Below are 20,549 nucleotides of genomic sequence, written 5' to 3'. Positions count from 1 at the left end.
ACATGTCACCGATTCAAAAATCAAAGAAAAAACTGCTTGGAAATTTTATTCAGAAAATTAGGAATATCACTTAATACTCCCAATATTTTGTCTTTTGGGGCCATTTCATTGGGACATAGCGACAGGAACATCTGCGGGGCTCTCTGCGATTTCATATATAACACAAGAAGATTACCTTGCTGAGTCAGCCATCAGCTCTCGAATTTTACTAGTCACACTACCACTTACTATTTAGCTGATACACTGCAATGATTCAACAATCAGGAGAATTTCATATAACGATTCCACCACAGATATTTAACAAATTTTATTATTTCTCCCCCCCCCTTTTTTTTCTTTTTTTTAACATTGCGCCAAATTAATTTCACAGTCAAAACACAGTATTCATATTCCCCTAATCTAGAAAATCTATAGGTATCTACTTGCATTAACCACCGGCTTCTTGGCCAATCCCCCTTAGTGGGTGAGAGCCACAAAAGAAAGGAACAAGCAAGCAAGCAAGCGAGCAAGACATCGATACGTCGCTGTCTGTTATTTCCTTCAGGGCACTGGTGGAGGTGCTGAGGTGGACTTAACGTCACACAGGCTTCATAATCACTTTAGTTATACCTGCATTTACGGATCAACACGTGCATTCCACTGCTTTGCGCTTCCATATGCAGTCTGATGTTGCAATTCCCTGCCGGATAGCATCGCATGTCTCACAAACATTAATGCTTTTTGTGACGCATTGACCAGTTATCTGGACAACGAGGTGTAAAAATGTTTGCAATTACCGCAGTGTGCTCTCTTCGTTGTAACCTCTTTGCAGTCTCTTATTTTATTACACCGTAGTGTCGCTTATATATTTCCAAATTATCTGTTTTATCTTTGCCAGTGTTGTTGCTTTCTTTTTTTATTTTATTTTGTACTGCTGTTCTTATTATGTGATCTGCTACATTACCGCTGTTCATGAACTTTGTGTTTTTATAACTACTACGGAAGTCCCCTTTTTTGTACTGCCCCCTTACACAATGCCTCAACGAAGGCCTGTAAGATATTTTTGAATGGATGAATAAATAAATAAATAAATAAATAAATGCGTCTCGGCTGCAGATTTTCAGCCGACACACCGAGCTACTTGGAGACAGCTACAGCTCCCACGGCAAGAAGCAGCCGCCGCCTGCTAGGACTATCTCCCAAATACGGTCCTCTCTCTCAAGACGAGATCGCAACCTCGACTACCAACCAGGCGGGTCAGACTAACGACGCCTATTCTTTTCTCCCGCATGTTTTTCATGCGCCACATACACCACGCTCATTTCATGGAGACATTTATGAGGATGTTGATGACTGGCTTGACCACTTCGATCGAGTTGCCAACATGAACAAATGGAATGAAGCTCGCAAGCTGCAGAGAGTTTACTTTGCGTTGGAAGACTCTGCCAAAACGTGGTGTGAGAATCACGAGGGTTCCTTTGCGACGTGGCAAGAGCTCAAACGTCAGTTTTGCGGTGCATACCGCAACACCGAAAAAAAAAGAGAGAGTAGAGCAGGCCATCTCGTCTCGGAACCAACGATCTAACGAGAGAGTTTTGATGTTTGTTGAGGATATGCTTCGACTCTTCGAGCGTGCCGACCCTTGAATGTCTGAGGAAAAGAAGGTGCGGCATTTAATGCGTGGTTAAAAGAGCAACTCTTCGCCGGACTCATGCGCAATCTACTGACGACTGTGGCTGAGTTCGTAAATGAGGCAACCACAATCAAACGTACTCTCCAGCATTGTTCGTCACAGTATGAACGCTACGACATCACCACTGCTGCATGCTCTCTCGTGGCTGACAGAGAGAGGAATGCCCTCACATAGTTCGTAAGAAGCGTCGTGCGGGACGAGCTGTGCCAACTCCAAGCAGCAGGACCCCAACCAACCGTAAATGCTCTCGCAGACCTAATCCAAAATGAGATCCAATAGGTGGTCATCCAACTCGCGCCAACAAGGCTTGAGGCCCCTGTGCTGACATATGCGGCGGCCCTGCGATCTCCGGCAGCACATGCTCCTGATCCCACTATGTGGACAATGGATCAGGCTAGCCATCGATTCCAGGGCACCTCTTCAACTCCGCCACCCGCCTCTGAGGTTTCCAAGTGCACCCACTTATCATCAGTCTGGATCGCGACAGAACGCCACAAAGGCCAGCGTGTGGTGTACGTCAGATAACTGTCCACTCTGCTACCACTGTGGCGAAGCGGGTCACGTCTACCGCAATTGCCAGTACCGCCAACTTGGTCTCCGTGGCTTTCACCCTGATGCTCGGTGCCCGCGTTACGGTTAGCGCCCCCGCTACATCGAACCGTACCTTACGGGCCAGCAAGCTCCTCGCCTTGGTCAACGCCCCCAATCACGATCCCCGTCACCTCACCGCTCCACGTCACCTAACATTCCCTTGTCATCTTATGCTCCTTTCAGAGGCCGGTCACCAATTCCCGAGAGGGGAAACTAGAAACCGCGGCTCCTGGGAATGAAGCCGCGTCCCAACGAATTTTCAAAGAGCCTCCCTCGACGCAAAGACCCGACGAAGATGATTCTGATTTTTCAGTCGTTTGCGAAAATCTTAAGACTGTTTCCGCTGACATCACCGTGCATGTGAATAATCACGTCGTCACTGCCCTCGTCGACACCGGCGCTGATTATTCGGTTATGAGCAGCGCCCTGGTATCCAAACTAAGGAAGTTAACTACCCTTGGCAAGGACCACCGTTGCGCACGCCAGGGGGCCACCTCGTCACGCAGACTGGAATGTGCACAGCCCGTGTTCGAGTTCATTCTTTGACGTTAACCGGGTCTTTCCTCGTATCACCTGTGTGCTCCCGTCCACTCCATCTGGTACTGGACTTTCTTCGCGAACATGGCGCAATTATTGACCAACGAGACTTGCAGGTGTTGTTCGAGGACCCGCTTCATTCTAAACATGAAAACACCTACTTATCGAAAGCTGCCTTACGTGTATCCTCCGAATCTGTTACTCTGCCTCTTTATCAGCGTTGAATGTGACCAAGACGTCCCTGATACTGTAATTGCGGAAGGAAATTTATCCCTACTGTTTGCACAACAAATATGCGTTGCCCGAGGTTTTGTTCAGCCCAGGGGGAAGCAGGCTTGCCTATTAGTCGCGAATTTCCGCGAGGAATATCGCCATCTTATCAAACACACTGCGATCACATACCTTGAGAATATTGCCGACGTCCCATGTCCTTTAACAGTATCTGCCCTTTCGTCGTGTGACCATTCCACCATGACATTCGCAAGCACTCTCGACGTAAACCAGGGTCTACCGTCTGCACAACGAGAACGTCTCTTAAAGCTGCTTGACTCATTTCGGGACTGCTTCGCTACGACTTCGAAAGCGAACCAAATACCGCTTGCCAAGCATCGTATCATCACCCAGCCTACCGAGAGACCCATTCGACAGCACGCCTACAGATTCTCGCAAAACGAACAAGATGCTATACGTCAACAGGTCGAGCAGGTACTCAAGGACGGTGTAATCCAACCATCGACCAGTCCCTGGGCATCCCTTGTTGTGTTAGTAAAGTAAAAAATAGTACCCTGCGATTTTGCGTCGACTACCAAAAGTTGAATAGGACCACGAAGAAAGACAAGTATCCTTTACCATGAATAGACGACACGCTGTACCGCATTTGCAACGCTCGTAACTTTTCTTCCATGGATCTACACAGCGGATATTGGCAAACTTCTGTGGATCAGCGCGAGCGCGAAAATACCACCTTCATTACTCCTAACGAACTCTACGAGTTCAAGGTGCTTCCCTTCGGCTTGTGCTTGGCGCCCGCTAGTTTTCAAAAAATGATGGACATGGTTCTTTCTGGGCTAAAATGGCAATCGTGTCTTGTCTACCTTGAAGATGTGGTCGTCTTCTCGGACACGTTTGAGCAGCACGTCCTGCGCTTACAGGATGTTCTTCAGGCGATTCGAACAGCTGGACTTTCTCTCACTCCGGAGAAATGCCACTTTGCTTTCGAGGAACCGAAGTTTCTTGGTCACGTTGTCAACCACGCCCGTATACACCCAGACCCTGAGAAAACGAAAGCCGTTGCCGCATTTTCTGTCCCAACGAACAACCGCAATCTCCGCTGATTCCTCGGACTGTGCGCATATTACAGACGCTTCGTTGAAGGCTTTTCTAAAATCGCTGAACCACTAAATGAACTTAAAAAAGACGGCGTACCATGTGTTTGGGGTCAGGATCAGCATCACGCCTTTGACAAGCTACGAAACCATCGCCAAGCCCCACTTGTACTCGGTCACTTTGACGACAACGCTGCCACAGAGCCACACACGGATGCCAGCAACGTCGGACTTGGAGCTGTATTGGTTCAATGGCAAAATGGCGTAGAGCGCATGATTGCCTATGCAAGTCGAACAGTACCATCCGCCGAGAAAAACTACTCTGCAACAGAAAAAGAACGCTTGGCCGTTGTTCGGGCTATAACAAGGTTTCGGCCTTATTTTACGGTGAACCATTCAGGGTAGTTAGCGACCACCAATCTTTATGCCGGCTCACCAACCTCAAATATCCTTCCGGTCGTCTAGCACGGTGGAGCCTTCGGCTGCAATAATTTGACGTTACAGTCATTCACAAGACAGGATGCAAACACACTGATGCTGACTGTCTCTCGCGTGCGCCAATCGGAAGTACGAATGCGGACTATGAAGAGGACGATACAATCTTTTCCTCTGTATCAGCAACCGACTTGGCTCAACAACTGTTGACATGGAGCTAAGCTCACTCATTGACTACCTCGAAGGCCAAAAAGCAATCTTCCTCGAAAATTCGCACGTTTGCTGGCCTCGTTCTGCATCAGGGATGGAGTCCTCTATAAGAAAAGCTTCGACCATACCCAGGCTACTTACCTACTGGTGGCGTCGGCCTTGCTTTGGGACGATATTTTACATGCTTGTCACGACAAACCATCATTTGGACACCTTGGCTACACGCGTACCTTGGAAAGAATTTTCCGCTCATACTACTGGCCACGCCTCGCGAAGACAGCCAAGCAGTACGTCCGCACATGCCGCGACTGCCAACTCTATAAGACTCCACCTGTCCGACCAGCAGTACTACTACAGCCTGTCACCACGCCGAAAATACCACTCCATCAAATTGGCATTTACTTGCTCGGATAGTTTCCCACGTCTTCGTCTAGAAACTGGTAGATTGTGGTTGCCACTGATTATTTAGCGCGTTACAGCGGAACAAAGGCCCTGCCCAAAGCTACCGCAGCCAAAATTGCCCAGTTTTTCGTCACCAGCATCGTACTTCGTCACGGAGCACTAGCTGTAATAATTACTGATCGTGGGACAGCTTTCACCGCAGAGATGCTTCAAGAAGTGCTTAGCCTAAGTGGTACAGAACATCGGAAAACCACGGGTTATCACCCCCAAACAAATGGACTCACTGAACGGTTGAACAAGACCATTGCAGATATGCTGTCAATTTATGTGGCCGTTGATCACAGGAACTGGGATGATATACTCCCTTACGTAACTTTCGCTTACAATACGGCAGTCCAAAAGAGTACAGGTTTCACCCCATCCCACTTAGTTCATGGTCGAGAGGTCACTACGATGCTCGACGCAATGCTCCTTCCCAGCAACCTGCGCATGTTCAACGCGAGCGCTGCCATGTTCGCTCACCGCGTCGAGGAGGCCTGTTAACTCGCCCAATGCCGTATTCAGGCTCGCCAAACTGTCGACGCACGCCACTACAACCTTATACACCGAGAGGTTACCTTCCAACTAGGCGATGAAGATTGGGTGTGGATCCCCATTCGACAGCGTGGTCACTCTGAAAAATTGCTGCGGCGCTACTTCGGCCCGTACAAAGTTATATGCCGACTCAGTGATGTTACATACGAAGTTCTCCCTGAGGGCACCTCAAGACATTCCCGTCGGTTTCCACAAAGTGATGTAGTGCATGTATCAAGGCTTAAGCCATATTACTCACGTCAGCAATGGAACGTGGACTGACTTCCATGCAATGACTATTTTTTTCACTTTTCCTTCTTTTGGATTGTCTTATGTCTTAACTCCTTTCTTCATTGAGTACTTCCATGATACCAGCCCATTTTTTTCGCCTTACGATGCAGTTGTAAGATTCCATGGTAGCATCTTTTCTTTCTCAATTTTTTTCAACGCTCATCACCAGCATCGAGACGATGCTTTTCGAGGAGAGGAAATAATTTCACAGGTAATGGGTATGAGCCATAACTGTAGCATGAAATCGCTTGGAAGTAGAGAAAGAAGAGGGCATTGCTTCCTGGTCTGGGAGCGAGCAAGACATTGATTCGTGGCTGTCTGTTATTTCGTTCGTGGCATTGTGTAATGTTTATAAAGTTGGGTAGGCAGAACGGCAACCACTATTGGCGTTGCGCAAAGATTACCGTGTATTTGAAAAGTAGGTCCGAGACCTGGCGTAGGTCTGTGGTGAAATGTTTTATTGCCACGCAGAATGCTTGGGTACGATTCCAGCTGAGACCCTGAGAATTATTCTTTGCAATCGATGGCTGGACGATACGAATGTCGGGTATTTCTCAACGCCCGTGTGTGTTCTTGTCGTTTCTGGGTAGTTACTAAGAGCCTATCACCTGTGGCACATACGCACATACCAGTGGCACACACCCACCAGTGCGTATATGCCACTGTCTAGCGGGAAGTGTTTGGCCAACGTTACTAGATACTTTTTTCAGTTTGCAAACTGCGGCGCCGCGAGTGTCACCCTTCCCTGTACCGGTCAAAAAGCCGCAAGCGCGCCCCCTCTCGGCGGTGCCGTCTGACAACGGCACCGACGCTGTCAGCGTTGGCGTGATCTGCATGGTGCCGGGTGTTTTTTAATGTCTTCAACTCAGTCATCGCTTTTCCTGTGAGCTACACAGCTCACATGCGTCATGTGACGGTTTTGGAATGTGAGAAAACATGCCTCGCTGCTTTGTGACTGGTTGCCGAAGTGGGTACGATTTGACGAAATCCGCGGCCAAAAAGAAACATTTTTTCAAGCCTCCCGCTGACGAGGTGCGCCTTCAGAGATTTCAACCATAAATTAGAAAGCAAGGAAAGGTGGCTGTAGCAAACAAAAAAGCACGTCTCCTGTAACTCTGACTCTTGCCTTTGAAGAAAAGTGGCTTCCAGTTTGTTTGTTTAAGTGTTCAGTAAATTGTTTTTAATTTGACTTTTATCAGTGTTCAATAAATTGTGTTTAATTTGACTTTGTGTTCTCGTCATCTCGCGCATTTTATAGCCTTAAAAAGGCCAAATTTTTATTGAAGTAGTTCGGTATCTTTCTTCTAAAATAATGCGAATCATACGATTCAGTTATCTGGAACGAACAAGTCGTTCTGGGCTTTACACTTTAACATATCCGGCGTCATTAGATGGCTGTAGTGCGTGGCTCATCGTACAATAATATCGAAGGTTCTACGAGCCAAAACCACGATATGATTATGAGGCACGTCGTAGTGAAGGGCTTTGGAAAGTTTAACCACCTGGGGTTTCTCTAACGTGTACCTGAATCGAAGTGCATAGCCCTCTAGCATTTAGACCTAATGCTGTGACCCACTGTGAATGGTTTTTTTTTTTTTTACATAGGCAATAGAATTTTAAAGAATAGGAACGCAAAAGAGCTGTATGAACAGAAGTCCCGCAAGATTCGGGCATCGCGCTCACGTCTCTGCCGTGTGGCATCGCCTTAGCGGCTCAACTGGTGATTTACTTGCACACTCGTAATAACCTTCGCTCACCCTCTCAGGAAATAACTCCCATTACACAAAATTAACCGCGTAAATTCCGTTTAACATTGCGCGAAGGCTCCGTTACGATGCGGCAACCGGTCAAATGGCGTCGGAAGCGCCACCTAGAGAGCGGGAAACGAAGGGGGCCGCGTTTCGCCGCCGCATCCCGGCGGAGTTTGCAAACTGAGGTAATCTAGTAACGTTGTGTTTGGCGACGTACGCGACGGTCTTGTGACATTATTCATGTCTGCACCAGCATATCATCTTTGCAAACCATCTTACCCTCCCATGCTAATTTAGTGCACGCCGAGTTAAGGGGGTTACCACGAGGGCACCCAAACGTAAGCGTATAGATAGATAGATAGATAGATAGATAGATAGATAGATAGATAGATAGATAGATAGATAGATAGATAGATAGATAGATAGATAGATAGATAGATAGATAGATAGATAGATAGATAGATAGATAGATAGATAGATAGATAGATAGATAGATAGATAGATAGATAGATAGATAGATAGATAGATAGATAGATAGATAGATAGATAGATAGATAGATAGATAGATAGATAGATAGATAGATAGATAGATAGATCAAAGTCGTCGAAGTTCACTAAAAATGCTTCGCATCGATACTTGTCTCGTGGCTACGAGAGTTTTAGGATAAATGCTCACTACCGTTTTCTGGCAATATTCGATGTATCCATGCCTACCTCAACAGCTGCGACAATCCCTGCTCCCATGGAGGTTCTCCCGCCGACGGAAACTGGCAGCGCGGTCTCCTTCAGTCTCCTCCGCACGGTAGCGTTAAGCATCGTGGGCGGCTCGACAACTCGTGCCTTCTGGTTGAAGACCACCATCGACAGCTCGAGAGAATTGTCGGGCACGCCGTCCTCTAAGAATCGGCCCACAGATCGCCTCAGTTGTGCCAAGCGGTCGCCTTCCTACGAGCACAAAAACAATGGGCTCAATGTTGCGACTTCGCATGCTTGATTTCTAAAAATTAAAAACAGTCTTCTAGAGTGGGATTGGGGAAAAAGCGGCTATATATATATATGTGTGTGTGTGTGTGTGTGTGTGTGTGTGCGTGTGCGTGTGCGTGTGCGTGTGCGTGTGTGTGTGTGTTTGTGTGTGTGTGTGTGTGTGTGTGTGTGTGTGTGTGTGTGTGTGTGTGTGTGTGTGTGTGTGTGTGTGTGTGTGTGTGTGTGTGTGTGTGTGTGTGTGTGTGTGTGTGTGTGTGTGTGTGTGTGTGTGTGTGTGTGTGTGTGTGTGTGTGTGTGTGTGTGTGTGTGTGTGTGTGTGTGTGTGTGTGTGTGTGTGTGTGTGTGTGTGTGTGTGTGTGTGTGTGTGTGTGTGTGTGTGTGTGTGTGTGTGTGTGTGTGTGTGTGTGTGTGTGTGTGTGTGTGTGTGTGTGTGTGTGTGTGTGTGTGTGTGTGTGTGTGTGTGTGTGTGTGTGTGTGTGTGTGTGTGTGTGTGTGTGTGTGTGTGTGTGTGTGTGTGTGTGTGTGTGTGTGTGTGTGTGTGTGTGTGTGTGTGTGTGTGTGTGTGTGTGTGTGTGTGTGTGTGTGTGTGTGTGTGTGTGTGTGTGTGTGTGTGTGTGTGTGTGTGTGTGTGTGTGTGTGTGTGTGTGTGTGTGTGTGTGTGTGTGTGTGTGTGTGTGTGTGTGTGTGTGTGTGTGTGTGTGTGTGTGTGTGTGTGTGTGTGTGTGTGTGCGCGCGCGCGGGAAGCAGCAGAATGGTAACACAATTTTTAAAGCAGGTTGTAAATTTGCAACGGAATAGTTATACACATCATGCAACATAACAAAGCTTGTTAACAGCATAAAATAAATGAAGGGATGTCAAGCATGAGAAAGAACGCCAGGCCTGCGTGTAGCACGCTGCACAGTCACAGCGAAAGCCAGAAGAGCGGCCTTTCAGAACCTTTTCTAAACACCGTTTGGGTAAGTGCTACAAGCACACTACTGGGTAAACACTACACCAAAAATAATAATATTTGTGTAGCAGGCCAGCATTCACTATGCTATCCTTCGTCATTCTTTGAATTTGCGTGGTATCCGCTACACAGTTGTTGGGAATTCGGTCCAATTTTTTTACGCAGTGACTAGCCCCAAATGAATAATCGTGCCTGAACTGGGTATGCGCCATAGTTATTAGGTGATCAAGAACAAGTTAACAGGTGGGAGCATTAGACTACCCACTCATTACATAATTTGATTGATATGTGGGGTTTAACGTCCCAAAACCACCATTTGATTATGAGAGACGCCGTAGTGGAGGGCTCCGGAAATTTAGACCACCTGGGGTTCTTTAACGTGCACCCAAATCTGAGCACACGGGCCTACAACATTTCCGCCTCCATCGGAAATGCCGCCGCCGCAGCCGGGATTCGAACCCCATTACACAATTTGCATTGTGTGACGCCTGTCTGTTCCTTTTTTTTTTTTGCTGTAAAACGCTTTATTACTCATATAACGCGGTTCTTTTCCTGGCCTTATGCCTGCTTGAGGCCAGTTTAGAAGCTAGTTCAAAACACTGGCATGGCTCAGTGGTAGAATACTGGACTGGCATGCAGCAGACATGGGTTTGAACGCCATTGCGCCGTAGGTGTTTTTTTAAATACTATTTCGGGACACCAGTGGCGGCCGCGGTGGACAACTACGGTGCCGTCCGTGACCCGTGTTCTCATCACATAATCATAAAATCAAGCGTGAGAAGAACAGGACAAAATGTCACTGCCATGAACAATCGGGTCATTTTGAAGACGAGGTAGTCTTAGGTGCAACATTTGGGATCCTTAGTTGGTATGGGAACGTGGTACCCACCAACGCTAACCGGTCTCTTGGTTACCCCCGCAGAAACTTTTGCCAAGCACCAACACACCTTAAATTGCAGCTTTACCAAACAATAGTCCGATCAAAACTCGAGTACGCGTCTGCCATATGGGACCCAGCTCAATCAACAATAATTGAAGCCTTAGAAGCTGTCCAAAACCGATCAGCCCACTTCATTCATAACAACTATGCTCGTACTGCTAGTGTGACCTTATTGAAATCTACTCTTGAACTCCCAGATCTGGTCACGAGAAGAACAATTTTCCGTCTGTCGCTCTTTCATAAAATTTTCTTTCATAATCAAGTACTTAGAGAGGAATTAATCTCAGGACCTGCATACATCTCATCCCGTGTTGACCATCAAAATGAAGTAGTTATTCCTTTCTGCCACACCAACCACTTTTTGCAGTCTATACTTCAGAAGACAAGCAGGGACTGGAACCGCCTTCCCCCCTCCATTGCTGCCACTCAGGATCAAGGGCTGTTCAAATCCGCAGTGTCGAAACACATTATGGCGTAACTGCACACTGTTTTTTGTTTTTCGTTTTTCTTGTCTTGTTTTTTTCTTTTTTAACTATTATTTGTTGTATTTCCTTCATGGTTGTTATTTATTATTTTTTTGCCACATTCATATTGTACCACCCCCTCTGTAACACCCTCTCGGTCTTGAGGGTATACTAATAAACAAATAAATAAATTATCTGGTCGTCTAGAATGATAGGGAGCTTCATGCTATGTCAGGTTAGATATGCTAATGATGTGCTTTTCTTTACCCTCTCATATCTATACTGAAGTACTAAACAGTATTTCAGCACACCCAATACTCTTCGTGTGTTGATATACTGAAATAAGTATACTGAAAAAAGTCATCTGGTGTACTGGAAATAGCTCTGAGAACACCCCCCCCCCCCCCGTTTTCTTTGCGTAGCGTACAGCCCATTTATATTAGTTTGAGTTGTTCCCCACACTTAGCAACAATAGTTGAAGTGGCTCAAAAAAGAGTCAATTATAAATTAGGCATTTGAGAGAGCGAAAAAGGTAGTTTAGTAAATGAATGATTCTTGTGATTTGCGCATGCTTCCCGTAAAAAAAAAATCAATATTGCTACGCCACGTTATATTCTGATCAAGCATTGCACCTAACAATTTCACGGAATTGCCAAGTTCAGTTTTGGCATTGATATTGTCTAGATCTTCTTAAGAATTACATGCGTATTTTTACTGCGAGACAACACTGCTTCAGTGTTTCCAGGATTAATGGTGAAGCCGCTGTCAACAGACCATGAGTGTAATTTATTCAAACTTCATTCGCTTTTGCGATCACCCTGAAACCATGTCGTCCATAGGTACCAGTATGAAAATCAAGTCAATATATGTTTACGGGACTACTCATGAAAGTTTCCTAAGAGAAACGATGCATTTCATGTTCATGTATCAAAAATTATTCATTGAAACTAGCATCGTCTGCTGGCATATTTCTGTCTCCATGTACCTCTCACTTACGCGGGGCTGGTAAGAGCTACTTGAACTCTGCGTGGTAAATCTGAACCGGACACTAAGTCTATGGCACGATACATGAAAAATTTCAAGGATGAGAGCGAATATTGGGAGGCTCACAGCAGAGAGACGTGTCAACTACATGGTTTTCTGCCCAGCACCATTTCGTCTATTTTGCAGTACACTGAAGAAAAGCACAATTAATTAATGTAGCTGCATGTATACTTACAATGATTTCAATAATATCTTGCATGCAGTTAACCATTGCGAACGCCTTAAGGAATTTATTTTTAAACACTTTTTAAATTTCCCAAAATTTGCTCAGAAAAAAACTAAATGAGCTTTGTATGAACTCCAACTCTTAAGAGTGTTGTATCTCATGAGCCTGCATGCACTGAACGAATAACTTTCACCTCTTTTGATGCACGAAGACAAAAAGTTTTTTTTCTGTTTATCTAGGCACTTTTTTTCCAATAGGAGCCTATATTTGGCAATTTTAGCGTGAATCATTTGGCTTCGCTGTGAATCATTTCGCTTCGCTGGCTTAAGAAGAGAAAGTTTATTGTATTCCTAGTGTATCTATATACGGCAATATTTTTTAGCATACTATAAAATTATTTTGGCTAGCAGCTGAACTTCAACGCAAAACAAATTTCCCAGTCATTAAGCACTAATGGACCAACAGTCAGTTGTTATGGTGCTTCTTTTCTTTAGCCCATCACAAGGCTTCGCCCGTCTAAGTGTAGAATAGCCTGACAATAAAAAACAAAATGCGAACACAGTATGTCACTGGAAATGACGTTTCAACAAGTGGACTTGCAACTTCAAGGCTTTTGCGCTCGTCTAAACTAGGGTTCCTCGATGCGCGCTCTCCCCTCCGCCGCCTTGGAGGGTGGAGTCATTCTGTGAGGGGGTGAATGCCGCCTTCCGATCAGCGGCCGCCATTCGGCTCCCCCCCCGCCTCGCTAGAGTGTGCTAGCCCCGTCGCGTCTGGTTTGTGTGAGACAGGTGCGCGGCGTTTTATAGCGTTTTCTCGGGCAAAATGCCCGGGTGTTGCGTGCCACAGTGCACAAACCACTCGCGAAATGGCTATAGGATGTTTTTGCACACGCCAGCGAACTCTAGTTATGAGAATGACGACTCTGAGTACCTGGTTGACATGATTTCCCAAGGGAAAAGAGAGTGTCGAGGAGATGATGAAGAGGAAATTGATGATGGGGAAATTCTTTTCATTGAAGCGTTGACTTCAATAGAGTGCAGCATTTTACACCATATAGGTGGATTCCTTGTGAAAAGAATATTGAAGAAAACGGACTGCAAGCAGTGCAGGGCTGCAATGCAAGACTCGGCGAGCCATGAACACGCATATTTAACTGCACTAAAGGAGTATGTTCAGGATGGTGAGAACTTGTGTTATCCGAGCGGTGAGGTTATGAGCTCGCTCATATCTTGTGAAGAACACTTTAAAGGGATCACATCCTGGACAGACAACCTGTTCACCCTGAAGTCCCCTCTCAAAGCTGTAACTGAATATTTAATCAAGAGGACCAATTGCAGTGTGCAGGCATGCCAGCAACACAAGGGTTCTCTGGAAAAAATGTTGATATCCAGTTATGCACGAGTAAGGCTTCGCATTCACCTGCGCCAGCTCGAAACAGCGAGAACCAGTGGGAGTGGAAGCAAGACATGCGCTGCGGTTAACTTGCAGTGAGTTGTAGCACTTGTTTTTGAAATATATTAAAGTTATCGATGAAATAAACAAGCTATGGCATCAGAAATTGCCGTATATTGAACGCAATTTGCTTTCTTATTGTTGAGAAGCCGTGTGGTCGCTTCATTTTAACGATATCGACGAACGCTTTATTACAGTTACTAATTTATAATATATTCCAGCGGAAAACACGCTAAACCTGGTTTGATAGTCAGTGTCTGCGTGCGAGTCATGATTTAATGCCATAAAAGCCGTATGTAGAGCCCCAAATAGTATATGTATTGAACAATTTTTTTGCCCATCTGCTATTTACAGTAAGGTAAAAAAGATGAAAACAAAATTCAGCATACTGTGCGTTGCAGGGTGCGATCCGTAAATGGAGTAGCTGATGAATAATTCGAAAACTAGATCTGAAAATATGGTGTGCAATCACAGTTTTTCTCTTTTCTCGTGACAGCACGTTGTTTTTTTTTAATTCTTTTTTTGACCGGCAGGCAAACTGTTTTTACACTTTTGTGAAAGGCACAAAACACACAGACACAATGAAAGGTTATGGGACTTGCGTGCGTGTGTTTCGCATCTTTAACCAGTATAAATAGTTACCGACTAGCCCAAGAAGATGCTAACTGAAGATGTTAACGTGGCTGGCGTGGACGGTAGTATTCTGCTGCGAACAACTCCAGCTGCTAATGTCGCTTTAAAAATAAAGATTAGAGAATAGAAATCTGAGACCTTGACACTCCCGATGCGAAAACTTTGTATTTTTGTCATGTTGTTTGAGTACCACTCGTTTTGACACAACGAACTCTGCATGCAGCCGCGCGACGCCCGTTGGCTGCCTATCGTGGCTATAGGTGGCCTGCGGAGAGGACATCCTAATGGCGGACGCCGTAGCAGACGACGCTGTTGTCTCCACCCTGTAAGGGGGCGCGCGCATCGAGGAACCCTAGTCTAAACTACGGTTCCAGTGACACCCCATGCTCTTTGAATTCCTCTCTTGTAGCAAGGGCCCCATACAGCCTGCGCACTATGCGGCCTCCTCCCTCATTCATTTCTCACTAATAATCTGAAGTGCGACGTGGCAGTTTTGACTTCATGTGGGTTCTCGTTTGCAAACTACTGTCATCAAAAGCAAACTTGTGACACGCGCGCTGATGACAAGCATGATTTACATTTCAGTTTTTTTTATCACATGTTCCTTCACGGAATGCTTCCTGGAAAAATCCTCCTCGCCCCCCCCCCCCCCCCCTGTGTCGGCATCACGCAACTAGGCCTTGAAAAAGTTTCCATCTAACCCTGTCTCCTATCTTCTGTGAAATTGTTTTATCTGCACAGTCATACAATGGTAACGCTGAAAATGCTTATTATCAAGATCATTCTGTTTGCGGCGACTATGGCACACAACACACGCTACTAGCACTTGAAGCTGACTCAACAGAGGTTCGTGTTTGTGAGCTACCGTCTGCTGCGCATACATTCACACAGGCCGCATGGGTGCACCACGGTTTGGCATCTTCTGCTGATTTATTAAGACAGATGCATAGGCTAGTTGGTGATTTGGAATCAACATATTTGCACAGCGCAAGACAACGAGTCGTTACGGCGTAACTATGACTTAACTTCTGCTAGTTGCCGCCAAGACGACGCCGCCTATCTGTGTTGGCTGCTTCTTCCTCGTAAGAAATAGAGCATAGAGCACGGGTGGCTAATATACAAACTCTAGAGGTTAGGAAGAATTATGGCGTCCATAAAAGCATCATACTACGTACAGCAAAAGGAACGACTCCACAGTGTGGCACAAAGAATTTTCCGCTAAATATAATATTTGTGGCACAACTATAACAAGCAAAAAAAACAAGGTGACAGGATAGGGTGCCAGTCTAGCAACAATCTTTTATTGAAAATCCAAGTTTTATAAATAAATTCTTGGACACATGAGATGAGTGGGCTCGGCAGCAGCACGACGGGCAAGATGCTCAACAATCCATTTTTTTGTAGGCTGCAGGTTCTTGCTTCACTTTTTGTGTCGCAATCTTCGGAGCATGGCTGTGCTTTGGATCCTTTACCGCTTCCTTCGTCCAGCGTTGTCGACTGAAGCATCAACGGAGGCTTATCAAGTGGCCTGCGACCGGTGTGAAGCGGAGGAATTCATCGTGCCGGTTGCGGTATCTTCTGCGCCGGCGCCTCAGGAACGGACTACCACGTGGTCCTACCAGCCCGTATAAATTGCCTCACGTCAGCCATCCCCTCCAGTGGGCTCGGCAGCAGCACGACGGGCAAGATGCTCAACAATCCATTTCTTTGTACGCTGCAGGTTCTTGCTTCACTTTTTGTGTCGCAATCTTCGGAGCATGGCTGTGCTTTGGATCCTTTACCACTTCCTTCGTCCAGCGTTGTCGACTGCAGAGCATCAACGGAGGCTTATCAAGTGGCGTGCGACTGGTGTGAAGCGGAGGAATTCATCGTGCCAGTTGCGGTATCTTCTGCGCCGGCACTCAGGAACGGACTATCACGTGGTCCTACCAGCCCGTATAAATTGCCTCACGTCAGCCATCCCCTCCAGTGGGCTCGGCAGCAGCACGACGGGCAAGATGCTCAACAATCCATTTCTTTGTACGCTGCAGGTTAGTCCCTATTCTTATGGCGAATGTTACCGTAGCGATGACTGCTTTTTGTTTCTGCTGCCGTGCCCACTGTGTGTTCTCAATTTACATTTCGTTGTGTGCACTTTTGCTAAGAACTTGTTGATTTGCGGAGACGTTGAATCAAACCCTGGCCCCGGCGAGAATGAAATGTTGGCTAAACTTCTTTCTGGTCAAACTGCTATGACATCATCTATGAATGAAATTCTGAGTAAGCAAACGAAACTTGAGGCAGATATCACGTCAATTACAGAGCGTTTAAATGGCCTTGGAGTTCAGCTGTCTGCAATAAGTGCTTTGAAAACAGATATGTGTGCACTAAAGGATACTGTAGTGAGACTAGAAAAAAACGTGTCGTATCTTTTGGGAAAGGTTGACGATTTAGAAAATAGGAGTAGAAAAAATAATTTGATTCTGTACGGTATCAATGAAGACCCGTCTGAAACACCCGAAGAACTTGTCGAGAAGATAAAAACGAATGTTTTCGATGAGAAGCTTAAAATTTCGGTGAGCAGTATCGAAAGGTGTCACAGACTTGGCAAAAAGAACGAGAAAGCTCGCCCGGTTATAATTAAGCTCCTAGATTATCGTGACAAGGTAGAGATTTTGAAGTCGTGTCCAAAATTAAAAGGAACCCCGTTTTCGGTCTCGGAAGATTTTTCTAAGTGCGGGAAATTCGGAAAAAGCTCTGGCAGAGTTCTGCAGAAGAAAGAGAAGCTGGTAGTAAGATCAAAATGATTTTTGATAAGCTAAGCATTGACAAGAAAATATACAGATGGGACGAAAAAAAAGGCAAGCGTTACAACGTTTCCGGAAATTCCGAATGACTTCATAACAAAACGAAATCGCCTTTCATTATCTTAAACGTAAATTGCCGCCGCATTGTCAACAAATCAGTCCAGCTTGAGGGTCTCATACTGTCGCACGATGCCGATGTAGCCGTACTTACTGAAACGTGGTTAAGCAGTGAAATTTTTGATAGCGAATTTGTCCCAAAAGGCTATAATGTGTTCCGCAAAGACCGCGACCGAAGAGGAGGAGGAGTTGCGATACTTTTCAAGAACTCATTACATCCGCAACAATTGCCTGATATATTAGAAGTTGAGGGCATATTTTGCAAAGTCTATATAGGCAAAGTTCGTTATGTTATAGGTGCGGTTTATCGTCCCCCGAAATCTTCTGATAGTGTTCTGGATAAGCTTAGAACCTATTTGCGGCAAAATATAAAGCCACATGACAAACTCATCTTGTCAGGAGATTTTAACTTGCCTAATAATGACTGGGAAAATTTTTCTTCTCATTCTATAGCAATGCTAATCACGAAATGATAGATATTGTTTTTTCGTTCGATTTACTGCAGAGTGTTAAAGAATACACTAGAGAACTAAATGGTTCAAAATCTATCTTGGACTTATTCTTTTTGAGTGGCTCAATCCAAAAACACGGCAATATGTGAAGTCATCAGCGGTATTTTGGATCACAGGGCAGTTTTGCTAACTTTTTTAGATATGTGTGTTGATCGCTGTTGTACAAAAACTTCCTTTCCGAATTTTTCCCGAGCTGACGATGAATCCATTGTGGATATCCTTGATTTTCATTACGATGATTTTCAACACTCGGGTAGCAGTGGGAATGATCTGTGGCTTACTTTTAAAGATATTGTCTTTGAATGCGTGGAGCGTTTCATACCGAAAATCGTTAAAAAAACTGAATGCCGGAACCCCTGGATTACAAGAGAAACGCTACATTTACAGCGAAAACTTAAACGAATAAAAAGCAAAAGAGCGAAATCTCATGATAAAGCTTCTTATACACCGCTGATAGCTAACCTGTCGGGCGAACTAAAACTGCAAATTGCGCGCGACAAGGAAAGATACCACGAAACATCGCTTCCAACTTTTATCAAAACATCACCCGAGAAATTTTGGAGGCTGATCACGCCAACATCTCGCTCGATTGACTCATTCACGATAAGCGGCCAAAGAACATGCAATGAAGAAATAGTTTGTTCCGCCTTCAACAACCACTTCTAGTCTGTTTTTACTTGTGATAACGGCATCCTTCCTGATTTTTCAATATCGCTCCCACCTATTCCAGACCTATTAATTTCCGAGAATGGCATTTTAAACTTACTGCTGAATCTGGATGTTAAAAAATCAACTGGGCCAGATGGCATTCCAAATGCCTTCTTGAAGCGCTACGCAGAATGGTGTTCTCGCTATTTGTTTATTTTTTATACCTATTCGTTGAATGAGGGCCAACTGCCAGATGACTGGAAGATCGCCAAAATTAAGCCTTTACACAAAGCGGGAGACAAGTCATCTATTCTGAATTACCGACCGATTTCCCTTATATCAACATCATGTAAAATTCTAGAACACATTATTCATAAACATATAATTACCTTCCTTAATTCTCATAAAGTATTAACAAATGTTCAACATGGGTTAAGGCGGGGCTTTTCAACAAATACTCAATTAGTGGAAATTACGCATGACTTTGCTCAAGCAATTAACGAAGGGAAGCAGACGGATGCCATATTTATGGATTTTCAAAAAGCCTTCGATAAAGTTTTGCATGCTAAGTTACTTCACAAATTAACTTGTATTCTACAAAACAGAAAGATCCTTGACTGGATAACAGCATACCTAACAAACAGGCGTCAATTTGTTACGGTAAAAAATACATCTTCTAAACACGCTCCTGTAAACTCAGGCGTTCCTCAAGGATCCGTCCTTGGGCCTCTTTTTCTCTGTTATATATAAATGATATCGTCACTCACCTTTCTGTTCACATTAGGTTGTACGCCGACGACTGTGTCTTATATGAAAAGATCACCTCAGTTGACGATCAAATTAAACTTAATCGGAACTTTCTAAAAGTAATTTCGTGGTGTGACAAATGGCAGATGCCTGTTAATTTTGCTAAAACAGTTTTCATGAGAATTACCCTTAAAAAAGACCCTCTTTTGTTCCAGTACTCCACCAACAATACAATTCTGTCAGAAGTAACTCAATACAAGTACCTTGGTCTCTGGATTACAAAAAATCTATCCTGGTCAAAGCACATAGATTTTGTAGTAGCTAAATCTCTCCGTAAACTTTTTTTCCTAAGGCGTTCTTTAAGATCAACCACACCAAGTATTCGTCTCCTCTCTTACAATGCCATTATCCGTCCTATACTGAGGTATGCTGTGGTCATATGGGACCCGTTCACTCAGACTGATATCTAAAAACTTGAAAGGGTGCAAAAAAAAAGGTTGTTAGGTTCCTTTATAACTAGTACGGTCCTACTTCGATTACAAAACTTCTCTTGAAAAGCAAATTTCCAAACATTCCGGACCAAAATCGAATATTGCGCTTAAAATTTCTTTTCCAGTTAATAAAAGGTCACTATGCAGTTGACACATCACATATCGTTCACTTTTCATTGGGTTACGGAACAAGACAGAGACACAATCTTACTATCTCCCCATTGATGCAACGAACAAATTGTTTCAAATATTCTTTTTTTCCGAGGACTATCGTGGATTGGAACAGTCTACATAACGATGTTGTTACCCTAAATACATTGTCTGCATTTGAAGAGTCACTGCAGAAATGATTGTTATTTATGTTTGTACCTTGCTTTTTGTTGATTCTCTTGTCTCAAATAATCACTGCAGCTATCAGTTACATAAGTTTGTATTACATTTGTTTTTTGATTGTTTGTTTGCCTGTTTCCACTGATGTTTATGTTTATGTTTTGTACCACCCCTGCTACGATCTTGTAAAAGATCGCAGTACCAATAAATAAATAAATAAAAAATTGACAATTTTAGTGCAATCACAAATTCGAGGACAGCATTTCTTTCTCTGATAACACTAACGACAATGAGCTGACGCATTTCTCCCCTTCGATGAATATGATCTTGACTTCGATGATTTTGCGAGGGCATTCAATTTTGTGCTTGCTCATTATGGTACATCTTAAATACACAGGTCTGAGTTGCGTGCAAAATATTACAATAAACTATGAATTTCTAAGTCGCCCAAGAAACAGCACTTTTAATCGTCCGCTATGCTGCACAATGTACAAGC

The 20,549-nt window shown here is 44.6% G+C and overlaps 1 protein-coding gene across 1 annotated transcript in view; it reads right to left on the bottom strand.

Moving 5' to 3' along the window:
- LOC119159806 (calcium-activated chloride channel regulator 2-like) overlaps positions 1-20,549 on the bottom strand; it is a 665,495-nt gene that overhangs the window by 345,555 nt on the left and 299,391 nt on the right. The window contains exon 8 of the mRNA XM_075888302.1: positions 8,502-8,732. Within this exon, the coding sequence (XP_075744417.1) occupies positions 8,502-8,732 (231 nt within the window). The remainder of the gene's footprint in view (positions 1-8,501; positions 8,733-20,549) is intronic.

The sequence above is a fragment of the Rhipicephalus microplus genome, chromosome 3, assembly GCF_043290135.1.
Source record: "Rhipicephalus microplus isolate Deutch F79 chromosome 3, USDA_Rmic, whole genome shotgun sequence".
Lineage (NCBI taxonomy): Eukaryota > Metazoa > Arthropoda > Arachnida > Ixodida > Ixodidae > Rhipicephalus > Rhipicephalus microplus.
This window is presented reverse-complemented; position numbering and strand designations above follow the sequence as displayed.